Genomic DNA, 22,640 nt, shown 5'->3' with positions numbered 1-22,640 from the left:
ATGCATAGAGATTTCAGGTAGCTTAACGCGAATAACAACAATCTTAACTTCATTAGTCTACAAGCAAAGCTTCACATTACTACCAATTCATTTGTCATTATGGTCCAGAAGTAGATGCAAGTTCATGTATAAAATTGTCCATCTTAGTAGGGAAATCTTTTTAAACAAACTGCATGGATAAGTTTGCCATGGTGAAGGCCAACACTAGAGCTAATGAAGTGCAGCCACAAAGCCATCTCGCAGCTTGGTTAACACACACCGCACACTTCACCGATGTGTGTGCCCCATCTATCTCTCTCTCTCCAGACACCCGCTCCCACTAGGGGTGGGAGACAGTCCCAGCTCACAGATTTCTTCCAGAGAGCTATGCCAGTGCCAGCTGATGTACCACATGGGGTGACTGCACAGAGAGCAGAGGAATTGAGAGCCACAAGGAGACCTAGACAGACTGGACACAGAGCACCCCGACTCCGTCACCGAGAGATAGCAGCTATCAGGATGAGAGACCAGATGGAGACACAGGAGAGGCTAGCTCGCTTTCATTTAGACTCAGGGTACATGTTCACGCCACTCACGGCCTCAGCATCGGCGATGTATGATATCTTATATCCCTCTTATGGCACTGCATGGAGTTAGACATAGATCTGCATAGCATGCTTGTACTACCCCTTCAGCTTATAGAGATGCATATTGCCTTAGCACTCCATCCACATCCCCACCCCCCTTTATATTGTTTGTATATGGGCTCCACCGATCCATGATGATTCACAGTTGTATCCAGACACATGCACACTTTTTCTTTTCTTTCTTTTCCTTTTCTTTCTTTTTCTTTTCTTCCGATGACCGGAAGAACACAGTTGTTTTTTTTTTTTTGTCTCATAGGCCGACTTTGGCCTCTCGTAGACGTTAATATATCTTTCTTTCTTTCTTTCTTTCTCTCATATCAAAGCCCCCAGAAAGGGCTACCCAAGGCAGTGGGTTATAGATGGGATGTGGGAGATTAGGGTTAGCAAAAGTCAGCAAGGGTATGGTGGATAAAAGGTACTCAATGTGTAAAGAGAGAGAGGAACAAAACTTCTAGGGAGAACACATTGTCAGAATATGCAGCGGAGATGATGACCAAATCTGGGAACACGAGCAAAAAACGCAGGCAGAAAAACAGCACAAGAGAGAGACAGATGTAGGCGTGTAACTCTGCTCTATATACACAAGAAGATCCCAAGATATGATACAAATGAGGTATGGGGGCTGGGGTCCTATATATACTCCCCTAGAGGGCAGTCGGCCAGCATAAGAGAAGCCCACGACTGATAAAAGAAGTCCACGACTGCATAAATGCAGTCGGCCAGCTATCTGGTGCCAAAACCTGATCAAAACCAGTCGGCCAGCAGCAAGAGTGCCCACGACTGATAAACATCCAGTCGGCCAGCACTGTACTGCTCTTGGCACCCTCTGGCAGCCCTCCCAAGCCTCAAAAAAATGGGAAAAAATAGGGGAAAAATACGGAGAGTGGGGAAAAATGGGAAAACACCTCATAAGGGCGGGCACACCCACAACAAAGGCCCTGGTGTATAAAACTAGACAGGAGATGACTTCTAACACCCCCTCTCAGCTCCTGGCTGTGTAACCAACCACTGGGAGCTGGGGTGCCGCCTGAGCAAATCCTGAGAGCGACTTCGTGAAGAGGTCCACCGTACTGTCCTCCGTCGAACAGAACTCCAGCAAGATGTCATCAGCAACAATCTGTTCACGAACAAAGTGCCTCTGGATGACCATGGGTTCCTCCAGTGGAAACCCAAACCTGCAATGTAACCTCCTCCTGCTCCGTAAAACTGCTCCTGGGCTTGAAGTAGATCCCCTCGTGTCCGGATCTCCTCCCCAAACCGAGTCACTCCAACCGTGGAGTCGGACTCCATCCAACAATCCCCCTCCTGTGTACAAGAGTCCATGATCCTTCGCATGCCGCAGAAACCACAGGAAACGCGATCCTGCCTCACAAAGAGACATCTGCAACCAAGAGCTCACCTGCCTCATCAGGAAGCTCCCGTCCAATCCGGTGTCCATCAACCAGATCAATGAACCATACAGCTTCTGAGTCACAGAGACATCACACTGCTCACAAGGATCAACACCTGTTACGGTGCACAAGCAAGTCCTGGAAACCTGATGAAACCTGTCAACCACCCCCTCTGAATCCGAAACCACAAAGCCTGGAGAAACCACCTCCTTCTGCAAGTAATCACCTGTGACCTGCCTGGCTTTCCGAAAGGTCTCCGTGGAAAGAACATCCTCAACAACTGGAGGTTCTATGTCCCGAACACGACGAGACATCAGAGCATAAGTGACCTGTTCAGCTTCCTCTGACTCACGAACACAAGAACTACCAACCTCAGTACTGGAAAGTTCCTGCCAACTGCTGCCATCTACTGGCAAGCTATCCACCATCTGGTCTCTGAAAGCCCGCACCTGCAGCGTATCCACACCTGAGTAGCTATTACCACACTGCCACTCATCACAATCTTGAGGACCTGGGAGAGAGAGTGCTGAAAGCCTGTAGACTCCATTCTCCACTCCACCTTCCCAAACCACTTGGCCTGTTGCTTTGTCCCGGAGAGCAACAAAATGCTCATCAAACTCCACCCGTACACCAGTCTTGCAAACCTGATGCACTGACAACAGATGAAAACCAAGTGCCGGAACATACAACACCTGGGAGGAATGCTTCCCCCCTCTGCCATCGGGAACTATCTCCATCCTGCCCTCACTGTGAACTGGGATAGTGGACGTATCCCCAGTAAGAATCTGACCAGAACACCTGCAGAGATCCTGTAAACCGGAACGGGAAGGAGTCATGTGCCTGGAAGCACCACTATCGAGAATCCACTCCCGAGTATCCGTTGCGGAGAGTCCTCCAATCTCCTCCCTGCCTGAAGAAAATGAAACATCTGTGTCCATCACCTCCAGGTGCACAAAAGCCGGAGTCTTCGTGATTGCTGAGGAGTCTGCACCCTTCTCGGTCTTCCGCTTGGCACACTGCCTCCAGTAGTGGCCTTTCTCGCCACAATCATTACAGGTCCTCTCTGCCTTCAGCTTGTCGCGGTCAGCGTCGGACATCTTCTCAGAAGACTTCTCCGATGAAGCCTTCCCTTTGCCCGAATTACGGCCTTTCGACCGTTGGCCAGTAAAGGCCTCCGAACCTCCACCCTGAGGAGGGTTCATGAATCGTTCCTCCTGGTCCAGGACCATGGGCACAAGCTCCTCCCACGTGATGGTGCTGAGCCTGCCACTGGTAATCAAAGAGGAGTAGAATGCTGAGTACGAAGAGGGCAAATGTGACAGCAACGTTATGGCCATGTCCTCTGACGATATCTCCTTCCCAGCCTGAAGACCTTCCTGCTGAAGAGCCTGCAGCTTGTTAATATGCTCCCGCATCGTCGACGACTTTGCAGGGCTCATAACACGCATCTGTACTTCCAAGGAAATCCTCTTCATGGGCGATACCCTGTTGTAAAGTGAGGCCAAATGCTGCCAAATACCTCTGGCCAGCGTCATGTGCTTTACATGATTGATTACCTGTGGTGTGCACTTGAGGAAAATAAACGAACGGACCCTGGCGTTGACACGATCCCACATCTGTGTCTGGGCCTCCCGGTCCTTTCGGGTTGACGGTAATTCCCCTTCCTCTACTTCCGGCCGTGGAACACCAACAACGACGAAATCGACGAGATCGTAGGACTCCAGAACGGATTCCATCATCACCTTCCATATGCCGTAGTTGCTCCCGTCCAACTGACGGTCCACCGGAAACGTGGGGAGTGTCGGGATCTTCACATGTCTCTCGGCCATCTCAAACAGATCTGCCATAGCGGGGATGTACTCTGAAAAGGGTGGGTGGGTGGGAACAAAGAAGAACTGATACCTGCAAGTGGCTGTCCAGCAAATCAGCCCGCCTTCCTCTTGCTTCTCCTCTTCCCGATCAGCCCAAAACAGTCCACCAATCAGCCACAAAACAGTCCCCTCTTGCTCACACAAATCCCAAGAACTATCTAGAGCCTAGGGCTCTGATACCATGTCAGAATATGCAGCGGAGATGATGACCAAATCTGGGAACACGAGCAAAAAACGCAAGCAGAAAAACAGCACAAGAGAGAGACAGATGTAGGCGTGTAACTCTGCTCTATATACACAAGAAGATCCCAAGATATGATACAAATGAGGTATGGGGGCTGGGGTCCTATATATACTCCCCTAGAGGGCAGTCGGCCAGCATAAGAGAAGCCCACGACTGATAAAAGAAGTCCACGTCTGCATAAATGCAGTCGGCCAGCTATCTGGTGCCAAAACCTGATCAAAACCAGTCGGCCAGCAGCAAGAGTGCCCACGACTGATAAACATCCAGTCGGCCAGCACTGTACTGCTCTTGGCACCCTCTGGCAGCCCTCCCAAGCCTCAAAAAAATGGGAAAAAATAGGGGAAAAATACGGAGAGTGGGGAAAAATGGGAAAACACCTCATAAGGGCGGGCACACCCACAACAAAGGCCCTGGTGTATAAAACTAGACAGGAGATGACTTCTAACACACATATGCACAACTCAATGATAGCTTCTATTGATTAATGTAATACAAGCTTCAAAGAGTACAATGTCTTTTATAGGCTTAAAAGCCTTGTCTTTGACACATCGCATACACTGGTGCAATGACACATGGTTAAACATATGACATCACGGCTTACCACACTCACCGCCATAAGAGGTTGTTCACACAGATAAACACACTAAGCCATCTAAGGGTTGTTTCACACACACATGAGGCTCCGAATACCCAACAAATCCCCCTTCGGAGCGAAGGTGGTGAGACCCAACACGCAAAAAAAGTAGCTACCTTTGTGACATGCGGAAGCTCTAGGTAGTCTTCTTTCAACCCTAAGCATTGCATAGGTACTCTTGATGCAAGAACAATCAACATAGACAGAGAAGAGAGACAAAGAGAGAGAGAGAGAGAGAGAGAGAGAGAGAGAGAGAGAGAGAAATGAAATGAAATGAAATGATCTATTAACGTCTCTAAGAGGCCATAGTGGCCTATGAGACCAAAACTGAGAGTACATCTGAAGTTGGGGTCTCATCAAAGAGAACAAGACTAAAAAGTACAATAAACTGATTGTCCTACAGTTAAAAGAATAGAACTGCAAGACTCCGAGATGATACTGAGTAGAAAATACTGGAAAATGTATATCAGGTAGATCCATGTATGCTGATCAGTTGAAGTGTTGCCCTCTCCTTAGATCAAGTATCTCCGCCATGGGGCTGTCTAGAATGGAGAGGTCGTAGAAGCGAGATAGGCGCCTCCGATGCCGAGCAATAATGGCTCCGATCTGGCGATGGTGAGGATGCCGTGGTCGGGATCCTGGTGGGTGTGGCCGACGAGCACGACATAAGATAACTGCTCTATCAATGGTGACTCCCTGGGAGCGTGGTCGGTGCCCTGATGGCCCAATGGAGGAGGTATCAGGAGGTGTGTGGGATGGGTTGCTGGTGCTGGTGCCGAAGAAATCTGTCAGGGTCCTCTGTCTAGGTACATCATGGCTCGGCCTCCTGTCTGCCAAGAGGGTCTCTCTGTGTCTCCTGAGCTCAAGTAGAAACAATCCCAGGCATCTCTGATTCTCAAACTCCATGACCCTGCGTAAAGGCCCAAAACCCTCTCGGAAGAGGCAGTGATATCTCCCTCGGATCTCATAATAGACTGTACATCGGCAAATGTAGTGTTCCTCTGTCTCTACCGCCTGGTAGCATAGCTGACAAATGCGGTCATCCACGATCTGATGCACATATCGCCCTGTCTCAATCCGCAGCTGGTGTGATGAGGTCCGGATCTGTCCAATGGCACAACGTATCCCATGTGATAGGTGTACATCCATGTACGCCGAGCGGGTGATAAAATCATCCGGTGAGAGGTGTAGAAAATGGCTCTTGTAATGAGTCATTTTCGTGCCCAAGGGCTCAAGGGGACTAGTCCATGTCCTCTCTGTGTCCACTCTGATGATATCCATCTTGATCACGCGGTTTTGCTCTGAGCGGGTGAGATCCAAAAATGGACAATCCAGACTGTACTGAAAGGGTGGTAGTGCCTCTATCCACAAACCATGTAGGTCAAACCATGATCTCATCTGAGCGTACCAACAATGAGTATCTCCATCCTCTGCCAACTGTATGGATGAGGTCAATGCCAAACGGGAGTACCTCTGTTGAGGGAGCTCCCATAGCCGCTGTAAAAAGGTAACTGCCTGGAATAGGGCCTCGGTTACTACCGGTGGGGCACCCAGCTCAGCCCGAACAATCTCATGTGGTACTGATGATTTGCTCCGAATCATGCGGACAATCATCATAATCAGTGGTCTCTCCATTTGCCTCCATCCCTCATCTGTCCCTCTCTGAGATCTGTGATGTATACTGGACCCCCAAATTGGAGCTCTGTACAAGAGGGTCGGTGTGACAAGCGTATCAAATAGCCACAATTTGGTGCGTGGCTCCTGAAACTGTATGTGTGCACACTGCCTCTCAAGTGTCCCCAAGGCTGCATGCCCTCGAGCTAATCTAGCTGCTGCTGCCTCCTTCAAGGAGAAACGCGGTCCTGTGAAAGTAACTCCCAAGTAGACATATGACCTGACGTACTCTACCGGCTCCCCTCAGAAAGTGAACTGAGGCTCTGATCTCGTCACCCATGCCTGTGTGGTGTTAAACACCATAACCTTGGTTTTTCCAAGGTTCACTGTCAGATCTCTATCTGCACAGAAAGCCTGTAATGCATCCAGGTGTCTCTGTAGTCCCTCTAGAGAGTCTGAGATTAGAACAATATCATCAGCATATAACAAGATGGGTATCAACACCCCTGCCAGGCATGCCCCTGGGCCTCCCAATCTCTCTACATAATCAAAGACCGCATCAATGTATAGTCCAAAGAGGGTGGGCGATAGCGGGCATCCCTGCTTCACCCCTATCGTGCTGGTCACCCTATCAGATAGTCCGCCTGGAGCTCAGACTCTGCCTGTCTCACAGACTCATACAAAGCATATATCACCCACTGCATATCCTCGGGTCCTCCTCTTCTGTGCCCTGCCCTCTTCAATAAGTGCCCGAAGTGTCAGTATGTGATCCAAGGTAGTAAATCCTCTCCTAAAGCCAGCCTGTCCATGTGCTCGATGACCATGCCTCTCTGCCCATCGGCTCAGCTCCGACTCCAATATAGAGCCATATAATTTGGCCAAGTAATGACCAATCATGATCGTCCCGAGTTGCCTGGTCCCCACTCTTAAAGAGTGGTACAATGATATGCTATGTCCAGCTTGTCGGGAAACCCTCACAAATGGCACGATTAAACACATGTACAATGAGCGGAGCCAAAGTGTCTCGTGCATATGAGAAGTGCTCTCCAACTAGCCCATCATGATCCTGTGCCTTTCCATTCTGTAACCTGTCTATCGCATCTAGCACCATCCCATAGTAAAAAAGGTGCTGCTAGGCGGTCTAGCTCCCAGTGGAGGGGGGGTGGGGGGCTGTCCTGGTGCATCATATAGCTCTCTAGCATAAGTATGCCATGCCTCAGGTGCAGTAATCGAAGTACCAGGCTGTCTCTCCTAAAACATCTTCCATGCCCTCTTGTTGTCCTTCCCCAGGAAGAGTTGGTAGATCTCCTCCTCTAGCTTAGCCAGATAGGCTCGTTTCTTCCTCCGCACAAGGCGCTGAAAGATCATCCTGGCCTGTCTATGCGTGTGAGACCTCACGTTGTAGCTGTGCTCGTGTCTCACGACACTCATCATCATACCAACTGTTCTGCGGGGCAGTGCTGCGGGGGTGGGTGGAAGGGATCAAGGGAAACGCATATGAGGCGGATGCATGTAGAACACCTGCCAATCCTCTCGTGATCTCGTCCAGAGAGCTATGCGGGTCTAAAGCGAACAAGCCATCAGATACTGCATCCCGATAAACCCCAACAGTCTCACGTGTAAACTGATATCTCGGGTACCTAGGTAGATGAGTGGTTGGCCCATCTCTCGGGGATCTACCTACTAGTGTGAAACTCAGGTATGCATGATCGACTGCTATGCCAATGGGCCTACTCGAAATCGTGAAACCCCGCACATCAGGTATCAATGAAGGAGATCCCATCAAGTAGTCCACTGTGCTCGCTCCCCCTTTAGAGTTCCAGTGTGTGAGCATCTGATCCTTGCCATCTCAATAAGCCATTGTATATGACCAACCCATGTGCACTCCTGAGTGTGAGAAAATGCCTGCCATAATCTGTAATCTCCCCCTCATCCTGTGCTGATCTCTGCAACCCTACATCCTCTGCCGTGATCTCCCGGTACATAGCCTCTTGAGTATCATACAACTCTGTCTGCTCTGTGCGTGTACGTGCATTAAAGTCTCCCAATAGTAATATGTCTCCCATGCTGGCAAACCTCATGATATCATCATATAGTAGTATATAGGGCGACTCTCCTGATGGTGCAAACCTGGAGTGGGCTGGGGGAAAGTAGCATACCGCCACATATAGCTCGCGGAGCCCCCCTCTGCATATTCGGACCCACATGTACCTCGCATCTGCATCTCTATGTACCACATGTATTTTGTCACGAAGCTCCTCCCTGTAAAGTATTGCCACTCCTCCAGATCCTCTGGTACCTCCCACTGTGCGTGGCTGAGGGCGGAAAACTCATTCCCATCTATAACCCCGGACGTCACGAAGCCTCTTGTTTGTGCACTGATGGGTCTCCGTATACATAGCAATATCACTGTGTCTGAAAGTATCCTCAAAGTATCCTGCATCTGTTCTAAGGGCTCCGTTGCAATTCCACACCGTGAATCGCAATGTATCATAGGCCGCGCACCGTCAAGCGGGCCTCCTCTCCGTAATGATGACTCGACCATCTCTGTATACCGCCCATTTCCCCTCTTTCCTTGCCTCAAGCACACGCGGCATGTGTTCCTTCTGGTGTGCTATCTGTGCCGGTGTAAGGTCCTCATCCAAATAAATCTTTTCCCCCTTAAGGGCCATCCTTTTGGAGAGGAAGGCCTTCTTCTTCTCCAAGTCACCAAACCTGATGATCAATATCTTCGCCCTGGTTTCATCTCTGCCTACTCGCCATGCTCCGATAATGGGTACATCAGTGGCTCCAATTTTTGTTGCAAGAGCTTTTGCATCCTCTTGGGGATTTCCCTTATCTTCCCACCCAACTACACGTACATGTAAGGACGGTGCCCATCTCTTGGCTTCCTCTTCCAATGTAGCTGTAACATACCCATCTTCACTAATAAAGAAATGTCCATGTAATAGATAAATTTATGAGTTTTTATGGTATAAAAATCAATGATTAGCATCCAAAACGGACACCGGATCAAGCTTATACGCAAATTTTAGTCATTTTAGTTAAAAAGCGACGACCTTTAAACCTTAATAAATGCACGACCGGGCGTCCGATTGACAAACGGTCTGAACCCCAACGACCAGGAGAACCTCCCGGACCAAAAAAAACGCCCCCCGAGGTGGTCCGGTACGCAAATCGAGGCGGACACCCCAAATTTGGGTACCCGCTCCAAAATTTGGACCATACACACTTACTAGGGTGCCCGTACGATGGCCGCCCAAGAACCAAAGGGCGCCCACCCACTGCGTGGTCCACACGTACCCTTACGTGGACACCCATGCTGCCCCAGACCAGATAACGTACATGTGTACCACTCCTTTCCTTGGCAACCGACACCGTACCTTTCCCCTAGACACATGCAGGCCACTGATCCATAGCCTTTGATGGTACACCGTCCTTTCGTCCTTGCTTTGCGCAGCGCCCGTACCCATACCCACAGCTATATAAATCCCCGGGGTGCTCCACAGGCAACACGCATTTCTGTGTAGTGTATGTCCTGTTGTACCGCCGCCCGTCCCTGTGCAGCGTACTTGCTGTAGTGCAGCCACCCCTCTCACACCCCCTCATTTGCCTCTTTTCAGATAAGCCAATTTTGCTCCATCCCCCTCTTGCTAGGAGGCAGTGTCCTTAACTCTTCTCCCTCCCCCCGTGTGAATAGACTTACAGCAGCCCTCACAGCCCTCCTCCACGTTTTTGGTCTTAAGGACATCTCACAATCCCTCCCCCCCCCATTTGCGTAGACTTTAATAAGGGTTTTCTGCCTTAAGAAAGAGTTCGTGCGCTATAGTCTTTAGCTCATACGGTGAGCAAACGATCTCAGAATCGAGATCCGACTGAAGCGTTTCGACCGCGGCAGCGAGCCCTACAAGACGCCATCCAGAATGGCCCCTTCTCGAAAACGTCAGAATATTGCTCCGAGAGGAGCACGCAACAACGAGATTAGGGAAGATGCTCCCGATGCGGCTCCAACCCTCCCTTTACAAGCTCCTCAAGAAAATGGTGGGGCCAGGTTAGCTTGGTTATATTTTAAAGAAGCATTTTTTTATATTAGTGCTAATAAATGTGTATCTTTTCCTTTTAAAATAACGACATAAAATTGTATGAAGTTATGAATTGTGTGATGCTGTATTTAATAAATTGCATTGAAATTGTTATCTTTAAAGAGTGCAAGTTTTTCCTGGCTTCAACGCTAACTCCGTTCCGTGCTTGTGTAGCCGGGCGGCGTCGTAGCAAAGCCCGGGATTAGTCCAAGGTATCCCTCGTATCATTGGGAGAATAAGGTTCGCCGATTGAGGTGAGAGATTATGATGCTACCTAGTTCTGAGGGCCCAGGCTAGTGCGGTGAATAAGCCCACCCTAGTGCGCAGACATCCCTTTGAGGGACGGGAGGATCGAGCGATGGAGCCTGAGAGGGCGACAGGCCGGCTTGAGTCCTCGCCAGCGGCCGACGATGAGGTGTATGGTCCCGTAGGGTTTTGCCCAGCATGTAGAGGCTAGAAGGCCGAATTCTAGATCATCGGCAGAATAAAGGAAAAGAATAAGAGAGCCAGTTTGGCTTGTATGGAAATGATTCATGTATAAACTTTATATATATATATATATATCTTGTCTTTGGCATGATTGTATTGTGTAAAAAGGCTGTCTTAACAAACCTTGTAAAAAGGGCTTTAATTAAGGAACATGTTTATTTATGTCAAACAGTGTGGTAGGATTAATTAGAAAACAAATTGACGTGTGAGTAGGGTGGAAAGTGGGAGGATGGAATGCCCCGATGGCACCATCCTACGGACGGGTGGACCCAATTAGTCGGGTGGCTTTCCAACAGATTAAGTGAAAGTCCTACGCTAGATAATTAGGTTCTTGGGCAACTCTATTCTAGAAGACTAGGTCAGCGGCTGTGCCTTGCATGGATGAGGAAAAAAGCGTTGCCTCTAGAGATCAAGTCTAGTAGTTGCCCAATTTATGATAAATTATCCTATGGGTGATTTGACTTTTAGAAGATCACGCTTCCCCTGCGGGATAGGACTAGGTCTTATCTATGAATCGTATCCTTGAATCTCTACATGGTCAAGAAGTCGATAAATAGGAAATTTTCTCCAAGTTAAGACTTAGTGGACTATCTTAAGTGTTTCTCCTATTTTAGAAGGGGGGAACCTTACAATTGGTATCAGAGCCGATCTTAGCTCCTAGGAATTGCCATTTAAGGACTGTTTTGTAATGAATGTTTTACCTAACATAATGCTAATTAATAAAAACATCTTACTAAAACAAACAAGTTGAATTGATGTTTGAATGATTGTAGGAAGAGAAAGATGCCTACTCGAAGTTTCTGGTTTTCCAATGCATCTTCGAGACTGCTAGTCACTCCTCAAATTTTGAGTTCCGTGACACCATGGTGCAGATACTAGAGAAGATGTCCCTCCCTCATTTCTCTCGTATTGAAAGAGGATGATGGGGTAGAGATTTTTGGAGTCGTGGGCCGAGATATTTCTTCGTCCGAGCAAATCGAATTGGGAACCTTACCACCGACCTAAAGCGGATTCGTTGGATTGAAAAGTTGAAGATGATCGGTTTATTTTGGTTCGTCGGTACCCCTAGGGCCGACACCTCTGTGACTATAGATGGGATTCGCATATCTCAGGATCGCTGGGTGTATGACCAAGTGATGCAGATCTTACCTGCTGATAGAGTAGCTGTGTTGGGATCTACCCCAATCCAGAGTTTACCACCCTTACCATCAGTTTTTAGAGTCTTAGAAACTACAGCGGAACCCCCATATTTCACCTATGTGGACCGCTCTACCCTTATGTCATGGTCAAGCTTAGGAATTTCCCTTGATGGCAAGTAAGACTAATTATATTAGTCTCAGATCTTTGTAATAAAACTCGTCCTTGTAAAAATTTGGAAATAAAATAATTTCAATGTTTTACTCTCCAAAAATAAGCGTTGTACAAATATGAATCTTGTAATCTTAAAATTGTTTTTACAATGATGGCCAGGACGATCACCCTCTACTTCCCAATGCGCTTTACACTGATACCCAAGAGAAGAAGCTCCTGCTCAAGCAAATGCAACCTCCCTCCTTTAAAGGAGAAGGTTCAAAGGTTGAGAAGGATGCTGAAGTCTGGATTGAGGCGATGGACGATTATTTCTCTGCCCCGCCGGTACTGGAGTAGCAAATCAGTCTATGCTTGCACGGTTTCGTCTTATCGGAGATGCTAAACTCTGGTGGAAACAGTGGTGTCGTGACAAGGAAGTCACCGAGCATTCTCAAACGTGGGAAGACATCAAGCAGACAGTGAAGGAAAGATATCTTCCCCCATCCCATGAATCCATAAAGATGAATGAGTTTTTTAGTCTTAGGCAGTGCAGCTGAACTCTTGAGGACTACTATTCCAAATTTATCACTCTTCGGAAGTATGCCCCAGCTATGACTACTTCCCAGCAAGTGGCTCGTTTCTGCCAAGGGCTAAATGAACCCTTAGACTCCCGCCTTGAAGCAATGAGGCCAAGCACATTACAGGATGCTCTCATACGAGCAAAGCCCCTTGTGAAAGAAATGAAGACTGACAAACCTAAGCATCAAAAGAGATCTTACCCTGAGGCAAATCCTAAAGATCAACCCTACAAGAAACCCCAACAGAATTTCCCCTACTACAACAGAGGGCGACAAGGCAACTCTTTTGTCCCCCGCTCGTATGCTGCTTCTTCCAGAGAAGGCCCTCTGTGTTTTGAGTGCAATGAGCCCGGACACTTTAGAGCCAACTGTCCCAAGATGGCAGCATCATTTTCCCAAGGTAGCAGAGGAAATCAAGGCCGTGGAACCCCTATCCACCAAGGTGCAAGAGGCGGTGGACGTGGCAGAGGCCGCGGAGGAGCAGTTGCTAGAACCGCCTGTATTATAAGTGAAGAACCGACCTTGGAAATGGCTGAAGAAGAGCGCGCCACCGTCCATGCGGCAGTAGAACACCAAGGTCCGAATAAACAATTTGGTGTAATCCAAACCCCAGCCACTCATCACGGTAAGCCATTTCAGCTTTTGATTGATTGTGGTAGTACCCATTCATTCCTTTCTCCTAGGTGTTTGCAAACATTAAACTTGGGTCAAAAAACAGCTAGAAGAATGATTGTAGAATTAGCCAGTGGGAAAGAAGTAGTATCTCGCCACTCTATAGGAAACCTTGATTTTGAGCTTGGTAATGAGCAAACTCATGGCCACTTTAGAGTCTTGCCATTAGGAATTTATGATGGAATCCTTGGGATGGATTGGTTAATTGCAAACATAGCTAGCATTCATTGTAACAAGGGGAGTATCACTTTTGAAAATGAGCATGGCCAAGTAATATCTATTCAGGGGATAACAGGAAAACCTAAATCTAGGGTAGTCAAGGCAAAACATCTTCTCAAGGGAACACGTAAGGGTCAGCAAGTTTTCTTAGTCAAGCTCAACAAAGCCATTGAACCTAGTATGAAGACAGAACCCTCTTGGCTCCAAGAATTCTTTGACATCTTCCCTGATGAGCTTACAGGGCTACCGCCTCCTCGAGAAGTCGATCATGAAATCGAGGTGATCCCTGGAGCTCAACCCGTCTCAAAAACTCCCTATAAAATGTCCCTTCCTGAAGCCATTGAACTTAAGGAACAACTTTCGCAACTCATTGAGCAAGGATTCGTACGCCCCAGTAGCTCTTTTTGGGGGGCACCTGTTCTTTTCCAAAAAAAGAAGGACGGAACTCTCCACCTCTGCATAGATTATCGAGGGCTAAATCAAGTCACTGTCAAGAATAAGTATCCTATCCCTCGCATCAACGAACTTCTTGACAGACTTCATGGGGCCAAAGTCTTCTCAAAAATAGATTTGAGGTCTGGTTACTATCAGATCAAAGTCAAGGAACCAGATATACCCAAGACAGCCTTCAATACCCGTTATGGCCACTATGAGTTTACTGTAATGTCATTCGGGTTAACCAATGCTCCTGCAACCTTCAACCACCTAATGCAAGATATATTCCGTCCTTACTTGGATAAATTTGTGCTTGTTTTCTTTGATGACATCTTAATCTACTCCAAATCAATGAAAGAGCATGAGGAGCATGTGCGTAGAGTTCTACAATTGTTGCGCAAACACAAACTCTATGCCAAGAGGAGCAAATGTACCTTCTTTACTCATCAAATTGAGTATCTTGGATTCATCGTCTCCAAAGATGGCATTTCAGTAGACCTCGCCAAGGTCAAGGATATTCTGGATTGGCCACCCCCCAAATCAGTTCGTGAAGTTCGTGGGTTTTTGGGAATCACGGGATGGTATAGGATTTTTATCAAAGATTATGCCTTGGTAGCTGCACCTTTGACGGATCTTCTTAAGAAGAATTGCAAAATAGTGGGGCTGCCAATCCATCAAAACAGTTTTGATCAGCTCAAGGTCATTATTACTTCTGCCCCAGTCCTGAAACTTCCTGATTTCGCCAAGGAATTTGAAGTGGTTACTGATGCTAGTAGTCTAGCACTTGGTGGTGTCTTAGGCCAAGAAGGAAGACCAGTCGCTTATACTTTCCGCAAGCTGAAGCAATATGAAGCAAATTATGCCACCCATGATTTGGAGCTCTTAGCAGTTGTTTATTGCCTCAAATTATGGAGACATTATCTCTTGGGGGGCAAATTCCAGCTTGTAACTGACCACAAAAGTCTAAAGTGGATCTTCACCCAGCATAACCTCAACATGCGGCAAAGGAGATGGATTGAAATTCTACAAGAATATGACTTCGACATTAAATTTCGCCCTGGGAAAGATAATGTGGTAGCAGATGCACTTAGCCGCAAATCCTCCTTGAGTGCAATTTCAATGCCAAATAATCCCATACTGGTCAAGGTGGAAGAAGTCTCATCTCATGATCCAGATTATCAGAGAATGATGAAGTTAGTAGAAGAAGGGGGAAATTCAGAGAAAGAGAAGAATCTAATCAAGGGATACTCCACTCATGAAGAAAGCCTCTACTTCAATCACAGGCTATGTATCCCTAAGGATCCTGCTTTAAAGAAACTAATCCTCCATGAAGCTCATGATAGCCTTGCTGCAGGACACCCAGGCTATGCAAAAACATTAAATGCCGTAAGAAGGAGCTTTCATTGGGCAGGCTTGAAAAATGATGTGCTTCGGTACTTGAAGCAATGTCTCTCATGCCAAAGGATCAAAGCTGAAAGGATCAAGATGCCTGGAAAACTTCAACCCTTGGATATTCCCCAAATGAAGTGGGAGTGCATTAGTATGGATTTTGTCACAAGTCTCCCTCTTTGGCCAATAAAAAGTGTGTTTCACTAAAGCTAATGTCCTGTGTATCCTATCGTGTCCAAGCAGAAGGGGCGTCGTGACACTCCTTAAGAATCTTGGACCTAATGTCCGAGACCTATGGTACACAAATTTTGTCATTACAGAATAGTAAACCATTCTAAATCATCCATTGGCCTCCCCTCCCGCAGCTTGAATGGTAGGCTGCTCAGTCACTAAGTCTTGGTCGATCAATGAGCTCCCGTCCTAGATCCTCTACCAATATGGACCAAAATAACTATCAATCTTGCAAAGCCCTCTCAATGACTGAAATAAGTCGGTAGAAATCTCGGTGAACGACAAAGTATTCACCTCTCTAATCCGACTAAGCGCATCTACTATACTATTCATGGACCCCTTTTGATAGCGTATTTCAAAATCAAAATCTTGCATTAATTCTGCCCATCTAGCTTTTCTTCCTCTCAAATCATCCGCATCACACATACTTGATTGACTGATCATATTGACTGATGATCAGTCAATACCACAAACTTGGAGCCATATAAATAATGCCTCCAAACCTTGAGAGCGTAAATGACAGCATAAAGCTCCTTCTCAAGGATTGGCCAACAAGATTGAGTGTCGTTCAGCTTTCGACTCTTGAAAGCAACAGGTCTACTATCTTGGAATAGAGTAGTCCCGATCGTAAAGTCACTCGGGTCAGTCTCACGAACATAAGGCCGACTAGGATCGGGGGCAGTGCTAAGATTCGGTCCGGAAATTTTCCAGTTTGTCAACTGCATTCTCCTAATTCGCTTATCCCACCACGATTTCCTTTTTTGTGTAGCACACCTATCGGGGACGCTTCTGTGTGTCCGTTTACGGAATATCACACTATCATCTACCTCCCTTTTCTCGGAGCTTTTGATAAATAAACTCAGCACTGATGGATTCTCCTGCCTTTCCTGCATCCACAGCCCGCAAGAAGTATGTGCCAAGACTTGAGGACACCAAAATATTGATAATGTGTCGTCTACGCATATCACTCCAGCCATCAGATATGATGGTGCACCCAAAAGACTGCCATCCTGCCTTGACAGGTACCAATGCCTTGTCTATCAAGGCTTTCTGCTCTTCAAGCATCGTGGTACGCATTTTGTTATACTCCACCCCGAACCACGAGTCTGTGTGGCCAACCTCTGCTATGGCCCTCACCATTCTCTTCCATTGATCAATCCTCAATACATTGAAGGAGATGTTGCACTCCACAAGAGTGCTTGCAATCTCCATCTCAGCCACTTTTTGTCTCTCTTTCACCCACGAAAGAGATGACACACGTGAAGGCAAAGTACTCTGTCTCAGCACATGTGCATCATCATCCTCATCACCCTCCTGCATGACACGGGCCCTCTTTCTGCCCCCTATAGACTGGCTATCCTGTGTGGAAGAATCACCCATCTCCCCCACAAGCGCATCATGAAGTGCATCTTGAGTGTGCTGGCTGCCCCTTACCTTCTTTGAACCCTTTGCTGTTGATGAATTCTCAGCAATGAGCTTGTCTCTGATATCCTGCGGCACCTGCTTGCACCCACCACAATTGCCGGTGGTGCCAATACCTGTCAAGTGTATCACGACACAAGAAATTGTGCTCGTGAGCTCGAAGTTGCAATACTTGCACTGCCATCTACGCGTGCCAGAACCAGCTTGGGTCGGCGTATTAATAACACGGATGACATTCGTGTGCTCCTGCCAGTAGGGGTTGCATGGCTTCGGCATATTGGATCCTGGAAGCTCTGTGACACAAACAAAGAGAGAGAGAGAGCTTAGGGCAGAGTACATACTCCAAAGGAAGAAAGAGAGGGGGAGAGAGAGGGAGAGCGTAGAGCATACTCCAAAGGAGGAAAGAGAGAGAGAGAGAGAGAGAGGGAGAGGGACCCCGGACTCGGGAGGGAGTGAGAGAGAGACGAGATTAATCATGTAGACAATAGTGCATTGGCAGAGAGAGAGAGAGAGAGAGAGAGAGAGAGAGAGAGAGAGAGAGAGAGAGAGAGTACAGTACGAGATGCATCATGAGGGACCAAGGCCATGAGCGAGAGAGTGTGTGAATTACCTGTGCACAGTGTGCAGAGACGGAGCGAAACAGAGCGCTGGGCGAAACAGGCGAAATTCCAAAACAAGGCCAAAATCGCACGGTGAAGGTCAAAAAGGGGTTTTTTTAAAAAAGTAAACGTACGGATGGATCCGTACGCGTACGGATCCGTACAGTACGTTCCGTACGGTACGGATCGATCCGTACAGTACGTACGGATGCAACCTTGAGGGTAACCAGCCTTAGATCATTTTCATTCCATCAGTCATTCAGTCAGTCATCATGTTAATTGCTTCCGCACAGTTAAACCCAGTTCTCAAAATCTTGCGGGCCATCCTTAGGGATTTTCCCTTAGGTATGCATTAGTAACCCATCCATCTGCATTCTTGCACAGCATATAGGGTTTGCACATGGCTTGCATAGCAGTCATCTTAGTAGTCAGTCTTGCATCTGCAAGGCATACATGTTTGCCCATGAATTCTCTGGGGAAGAATCACATCCATCATCAAAGGAGTACATAAAGATTTGGGCTTCAACTGGCAGCAGCAGGGGGTTCTCTTCAACGGAAGAAGACGGAAGTTTTCTCCAACATCGCCTCAGGAGGTTCAAAGTTTCAGGAACGACGGAGATGGTAGGTGAAAGGATTCCACAGACAAGTCAGGGGTGACTCAAGTATTTCCAAGCAGTTTAGTAGCATTTGCCATTCAGTTCCCGCAGTAGGCAAGTCTTTGGCTCGAAGGATTCAACTCCTACAGCCGACCTCAATCCCGGCAGAAGAAGTCAGAAGGGGGCAGTCGTTTCAGTGGAGAAGGATCACTAGGGGAGTCGAAAGGTTGCCAGGTATACCACCTAGCAACAGTTTAGCAGAGGGGAATGTCACGTGCACACCCATCAGGTGTAGGCATCATCAAGCATTAAGTAGGACATTTAAGTATTATTCAGGCATATATCAGCATAAGCATGTAAATGGGGGTGTTTCAGCACCAACATCAGTACCTTAGCCTTCGTAAGTATATAAGGCATTTAGTTGCATCAAGTCGGGGTTGTTAGCACCAACTGACAGCACTTTATGACCAGCCGACAGAAGCAGATATGCATTTATGGCAGGTCGTGAGCATCCAGGAGCTGGCCGACAGCAGCAAGGCTGGCCGACCAGCATTATTCCCACATATATATAAGAAGCGCATCCATTCAGTCCTTCATCTCAGTTCAGTTCATAGATCTCACATCAGCAACGCATTGATCGTCCTCTCCTCACCGTTTCCTTCTTAGGCAACAAGGAGAGCATCAGTTCGTCATCTGTTCACCAGTTCAACATCAGTACATCAACGTTTCAGCATACAGACAGCATCGCATTAGTTCCAAGCATTCCCTTCAGCGTTTCCTTCCCAGGAGACAAGGGAAAGTCAGTGGGACAGCAGCTCATCCAGCAGATAGTCATCAAATCAACATATTCAGCACCATAGGCAGCATATTCAGCATATTCAGCATATAAGTCATCATTCCTACCTCCTCCAGAGGAAAGCTGGCATCGAAGGGTGGACCTCAGCATTGGAGCAAGGAACAGTCGTCATCTTCAGCATTAAGCTCATCCATCTCATCCCGAGAAGGATCTTCATCTAGGACAGCATCATAGATCTATTTAGATCTCATTGTAAACCCATTCATTTAATATAGCTGCATTGCATTGCATTGACACTATCTATATATTTCTTAAGCATCATTAAGTGAAGTTTAGTCAGCCTAAGGTTGTGTTTACGACGGTCAATCTCTCACATGTCACACTGAGCTAACTAGCAAGACATACCGACCAGTCTCTACCCCGTGACATCCCATACCGCCACGGAGCTACCCTCGCGGACCTCGAGACTACTGCCGGCCTTGGCTGCATGAAGCAGGTGCACGTCTGCACTAGTTCTAGGCTCCTGACCATAGAGCTCTCACAAAGACTCGCGAGACTCTATGAATAACTGACTAACCTTGGCCACCCTTTTATAGGTTCTTGGCCGGTCACCGGGCATCCACACTTGGGCACCCGCCTATCCATACTTGGATGCCCCCCCGTCGGTCTATCCCTAGCCCAGCTCGCCAATCAGCCTGCCTAGCTCCAAGCTTCCCCAAGCCTCGAAGCTAGTCTTGTGTGCATGTTGCACACGGTAGATACACTCTGTGCACATGACAAACATCATCAGAATCACCATATCATCATCACTAGCATTACCATATCATCATCCAAGAGTAAAGCAATACCCGGTAATAGATCGTCGGGAATCCGCATCTCTAGCCTAGTCGGAGTCTCTCCAGCCACATAGAGTGGTCCCCTCTCCATAAAATCCTTGGTACCTTGCAAGTACCGCAACACGCGGAGTAATGAGTGTCCAAAGGTGTCTGCATGAAAGCACTGAGAGTTAGAGAGATGACAGAGATCAGAGCTCACTTTCACAGAGAGGGTGCGGGGCGACTGGCTCGCTTCAGAGCACACCCAGGCATTTCTTCAGGGAGTTGTGGACACCCCCTTCATTGATGTATACCATTTTATACCCCCAGTATGGTACAGGATGGAGCTAGCTAGGTTGCATATCATGATTGTACTCCATGCATATAGCTTTGCATTCTCCTAGTAGTAGAGCTCCATCCCCTCCACCACTCATTGTACTTATTGCACACCCAGATTCAGCTTTTTAGTTTAGTACTTTTTCATTTTGTTGGGATGACAGAGGATACCCCATACAGGTACACCAATTTGTCTCATAGGCCGAGTTCGGTCTTTTGGAAGACATTAATAAAATCTCTCTCTCTCTCTCTCTCTCTCTCTCTCTCTCTCTCTCTCTCTCGTGCGCCCTGTGCACGCGAGAGAGAGAGAGAGAGAGAGAGAGAGAGAGAGAGAGAGAGTTTCTCTGTGGTGTGCATGTATGCTCTTTTTTATGCATATAATTAGCTCTAGTGATAGCCTTGAACATGGCAAAAGGCTGAGTTTGCCATGACAAAAATTGGCACTAGTGCTAATGATATCCAACCATATGGCCATCATTTCAACTCATTCAAAAAACACACACACACACACACACACTTGTGCTTGCATGCCGGCACAAAGTGAGATGCTCAAGGCTGAGTTGCTTTTGGTAATTATACGCAGCCATAATGCCATCAGCTCAGCCAGCTCAAAATATACACACAACACACACACACACACACACACAACAGATGATGATATGCAGCTGTAAAGGCCACCTCTCAGCTTGCTCATAACACACACATGCGCGTGCACCCGTTACTTACACAGCGAGATACCTTCATTCGTGTGATCAACTGGGCAGGCTTCACCTCACCCCCACTTGTTAGTTTAGTGGTTTCTGTTGATTTCAGTGCTTCCCCCTGGCTCCGGGGCAGGCCGGGAGGCCAAGAAAAGGCTTTGTGCTTTATCAGATATGCTCAGGGCTGAGTTTCTTGTGATAATTATATGCAGCTTTCTCAAAATACACACACACGCGTGGGGGTGCACCCACAAACAAGTATGCAAGGCGGAGTTGCTTATGATATCAGAGCTAACATTTCACCTTCACACACACACAAAAAACAAAAGATGATTGGGCAGGCAGCCCCTGTTCAAGCAGTCCATGCAGCACATTCTGAGGTCACATACCTGATCGAGCTGTATGCGTATGATTCCACAATAAGTTTTGCTGCGATGGACAGCAGAAGAGGAGTCATCTTCGCCTTTCTTTCCTCGGCTGGAAGAGGAGCCCTCACAATCGCTGGACTTTCCATGGCGAGACCTCCCCGCCGAAATCTTCTGGCCCATCGCTACTGGTACAGTTGAAGAAAGAGAGAGAAACTAACTGCACTTAACCCATGTGAAGTCGATATATCTAATATCAATATAATATATTGTCTCCTAGGAACATGCCCGCATCTCCTTTTTGGAAAACCTTTTTAAACCTTTAACTTTCTCACAAAAACCTTTTTAGACCTTTCACTTTCTCACCGACAAAAGTCAAAATCTGAGGCGGCACCTTCTCCTTGGTTGAAAAAGTCAAAATCTGAGGTGGCACCTTCTCCTTGGTTGAAAAAGTGCAATTATCTCCTTGGTTGAAAAAGTGCAATTATCGTCCCTCTTTTCCCCATAATTTTGAGGTTGTAATGTCCATAATTTTGAGGTTTTAATGTCCATAAATGGACTCTTTGACTTTTCAACCTTACAAACCTCCAATTAAAATTTCAAAACACCAAAAATATATATGAGATACACAAGAAATGACTTTTTTCTAAAAAAGGGACTTTTTTCTATGGAGTCCCTATATCGGCGCTTGTGCCCTAAAGCATGTACCCATCTAGTACATATTTTAGAGAACACACTCTTTCTCAAAGAGGTAGTCATATTCACAGATCTATCTCCTCTCAAAGAGTCAACTCTGGCAGACAGGCCAACAGAGACAACGCCCGAACAAGCAACACCAATACGGGCTGAGGAGAGACAAAGCGTGAGGCGGCCACAGTTCCCATACAAGAACTAGAGGCCCCAATTGACGCAAGCAAAAGAAAAAGAACTGCAGAGCCATCCAGTCCAAGAAGCAAGAGAAGGAGGTTGGATGATGAACAAAGACTACCCCAACTGGCCTCCTTCCAGAACATAGACTATCAACAATTCTTGCAGGAGACCATGGAAGGACTCGATGAGCTATTCAATCAACCACAAACTGGGCTGGATGCCGAATCAAGCACAAGTGCAATGTGGGAGCAAGAATAAAAAGTCTGTCGGTGCCACCTCCTGACAACACACATGCTCCACGACCGTAGCGCCCCCCTCTGGAAAAACAAGTGAAAGATGCATCCACACAAGTGCAAAAATTAAAAGCCAACCTGG

The 22,640-nt window shown here is 47.3% G+C and overlaps 1 protein-coding gene across 1 annotated transcript in view; it reads right to left on the bottom strand.

The window, feature by feature from the left end:
* The window catches only part of LOC147618326 (phosphatidylserine decarboxylase proenzyme 2-like), an 89,616-nt gene extending 67,973 nt beyond the window's left edge, over positions 1-21,643 (bottom strand). The window contains exon 1 of the mRNA XM_086774792.1: positions 21,420-21,643. Within this exon, the coding sequence (XP_086630918.1) occupies positions 21,420-21,578 (159 nt within the window). The 5' untranslated portion in view covers positions 21,579-21,643. The remainder of the gene's footprint in view (positions 1-21,419) is intronic.
* Positions 21,644-22,640: the final 997 nt, after the last annotated feature.

Source organism: Cibotium barometz, chromosome 35 (genome assembly GCF_041138505.1).
Source record: "Cibotium barometz isolate CiBa-2024 chromosome 35, ASM4113850v1, whole genome shotgun sequence".
In the NCBI taxonomy this organism is placed as follows: domain Eukaryota; kingdom Viridiplantae; phylum Streptophyta; class Polypodiopsida; order Cyatheales; family Cibotiaceae; genus Cibotium; species Cibotium barometz.
The sequence above is the reverse complement of the archived record's forward strand: the minus strand, read 5'-3'. Positions and strand labels throughout refer to the sequence as shown.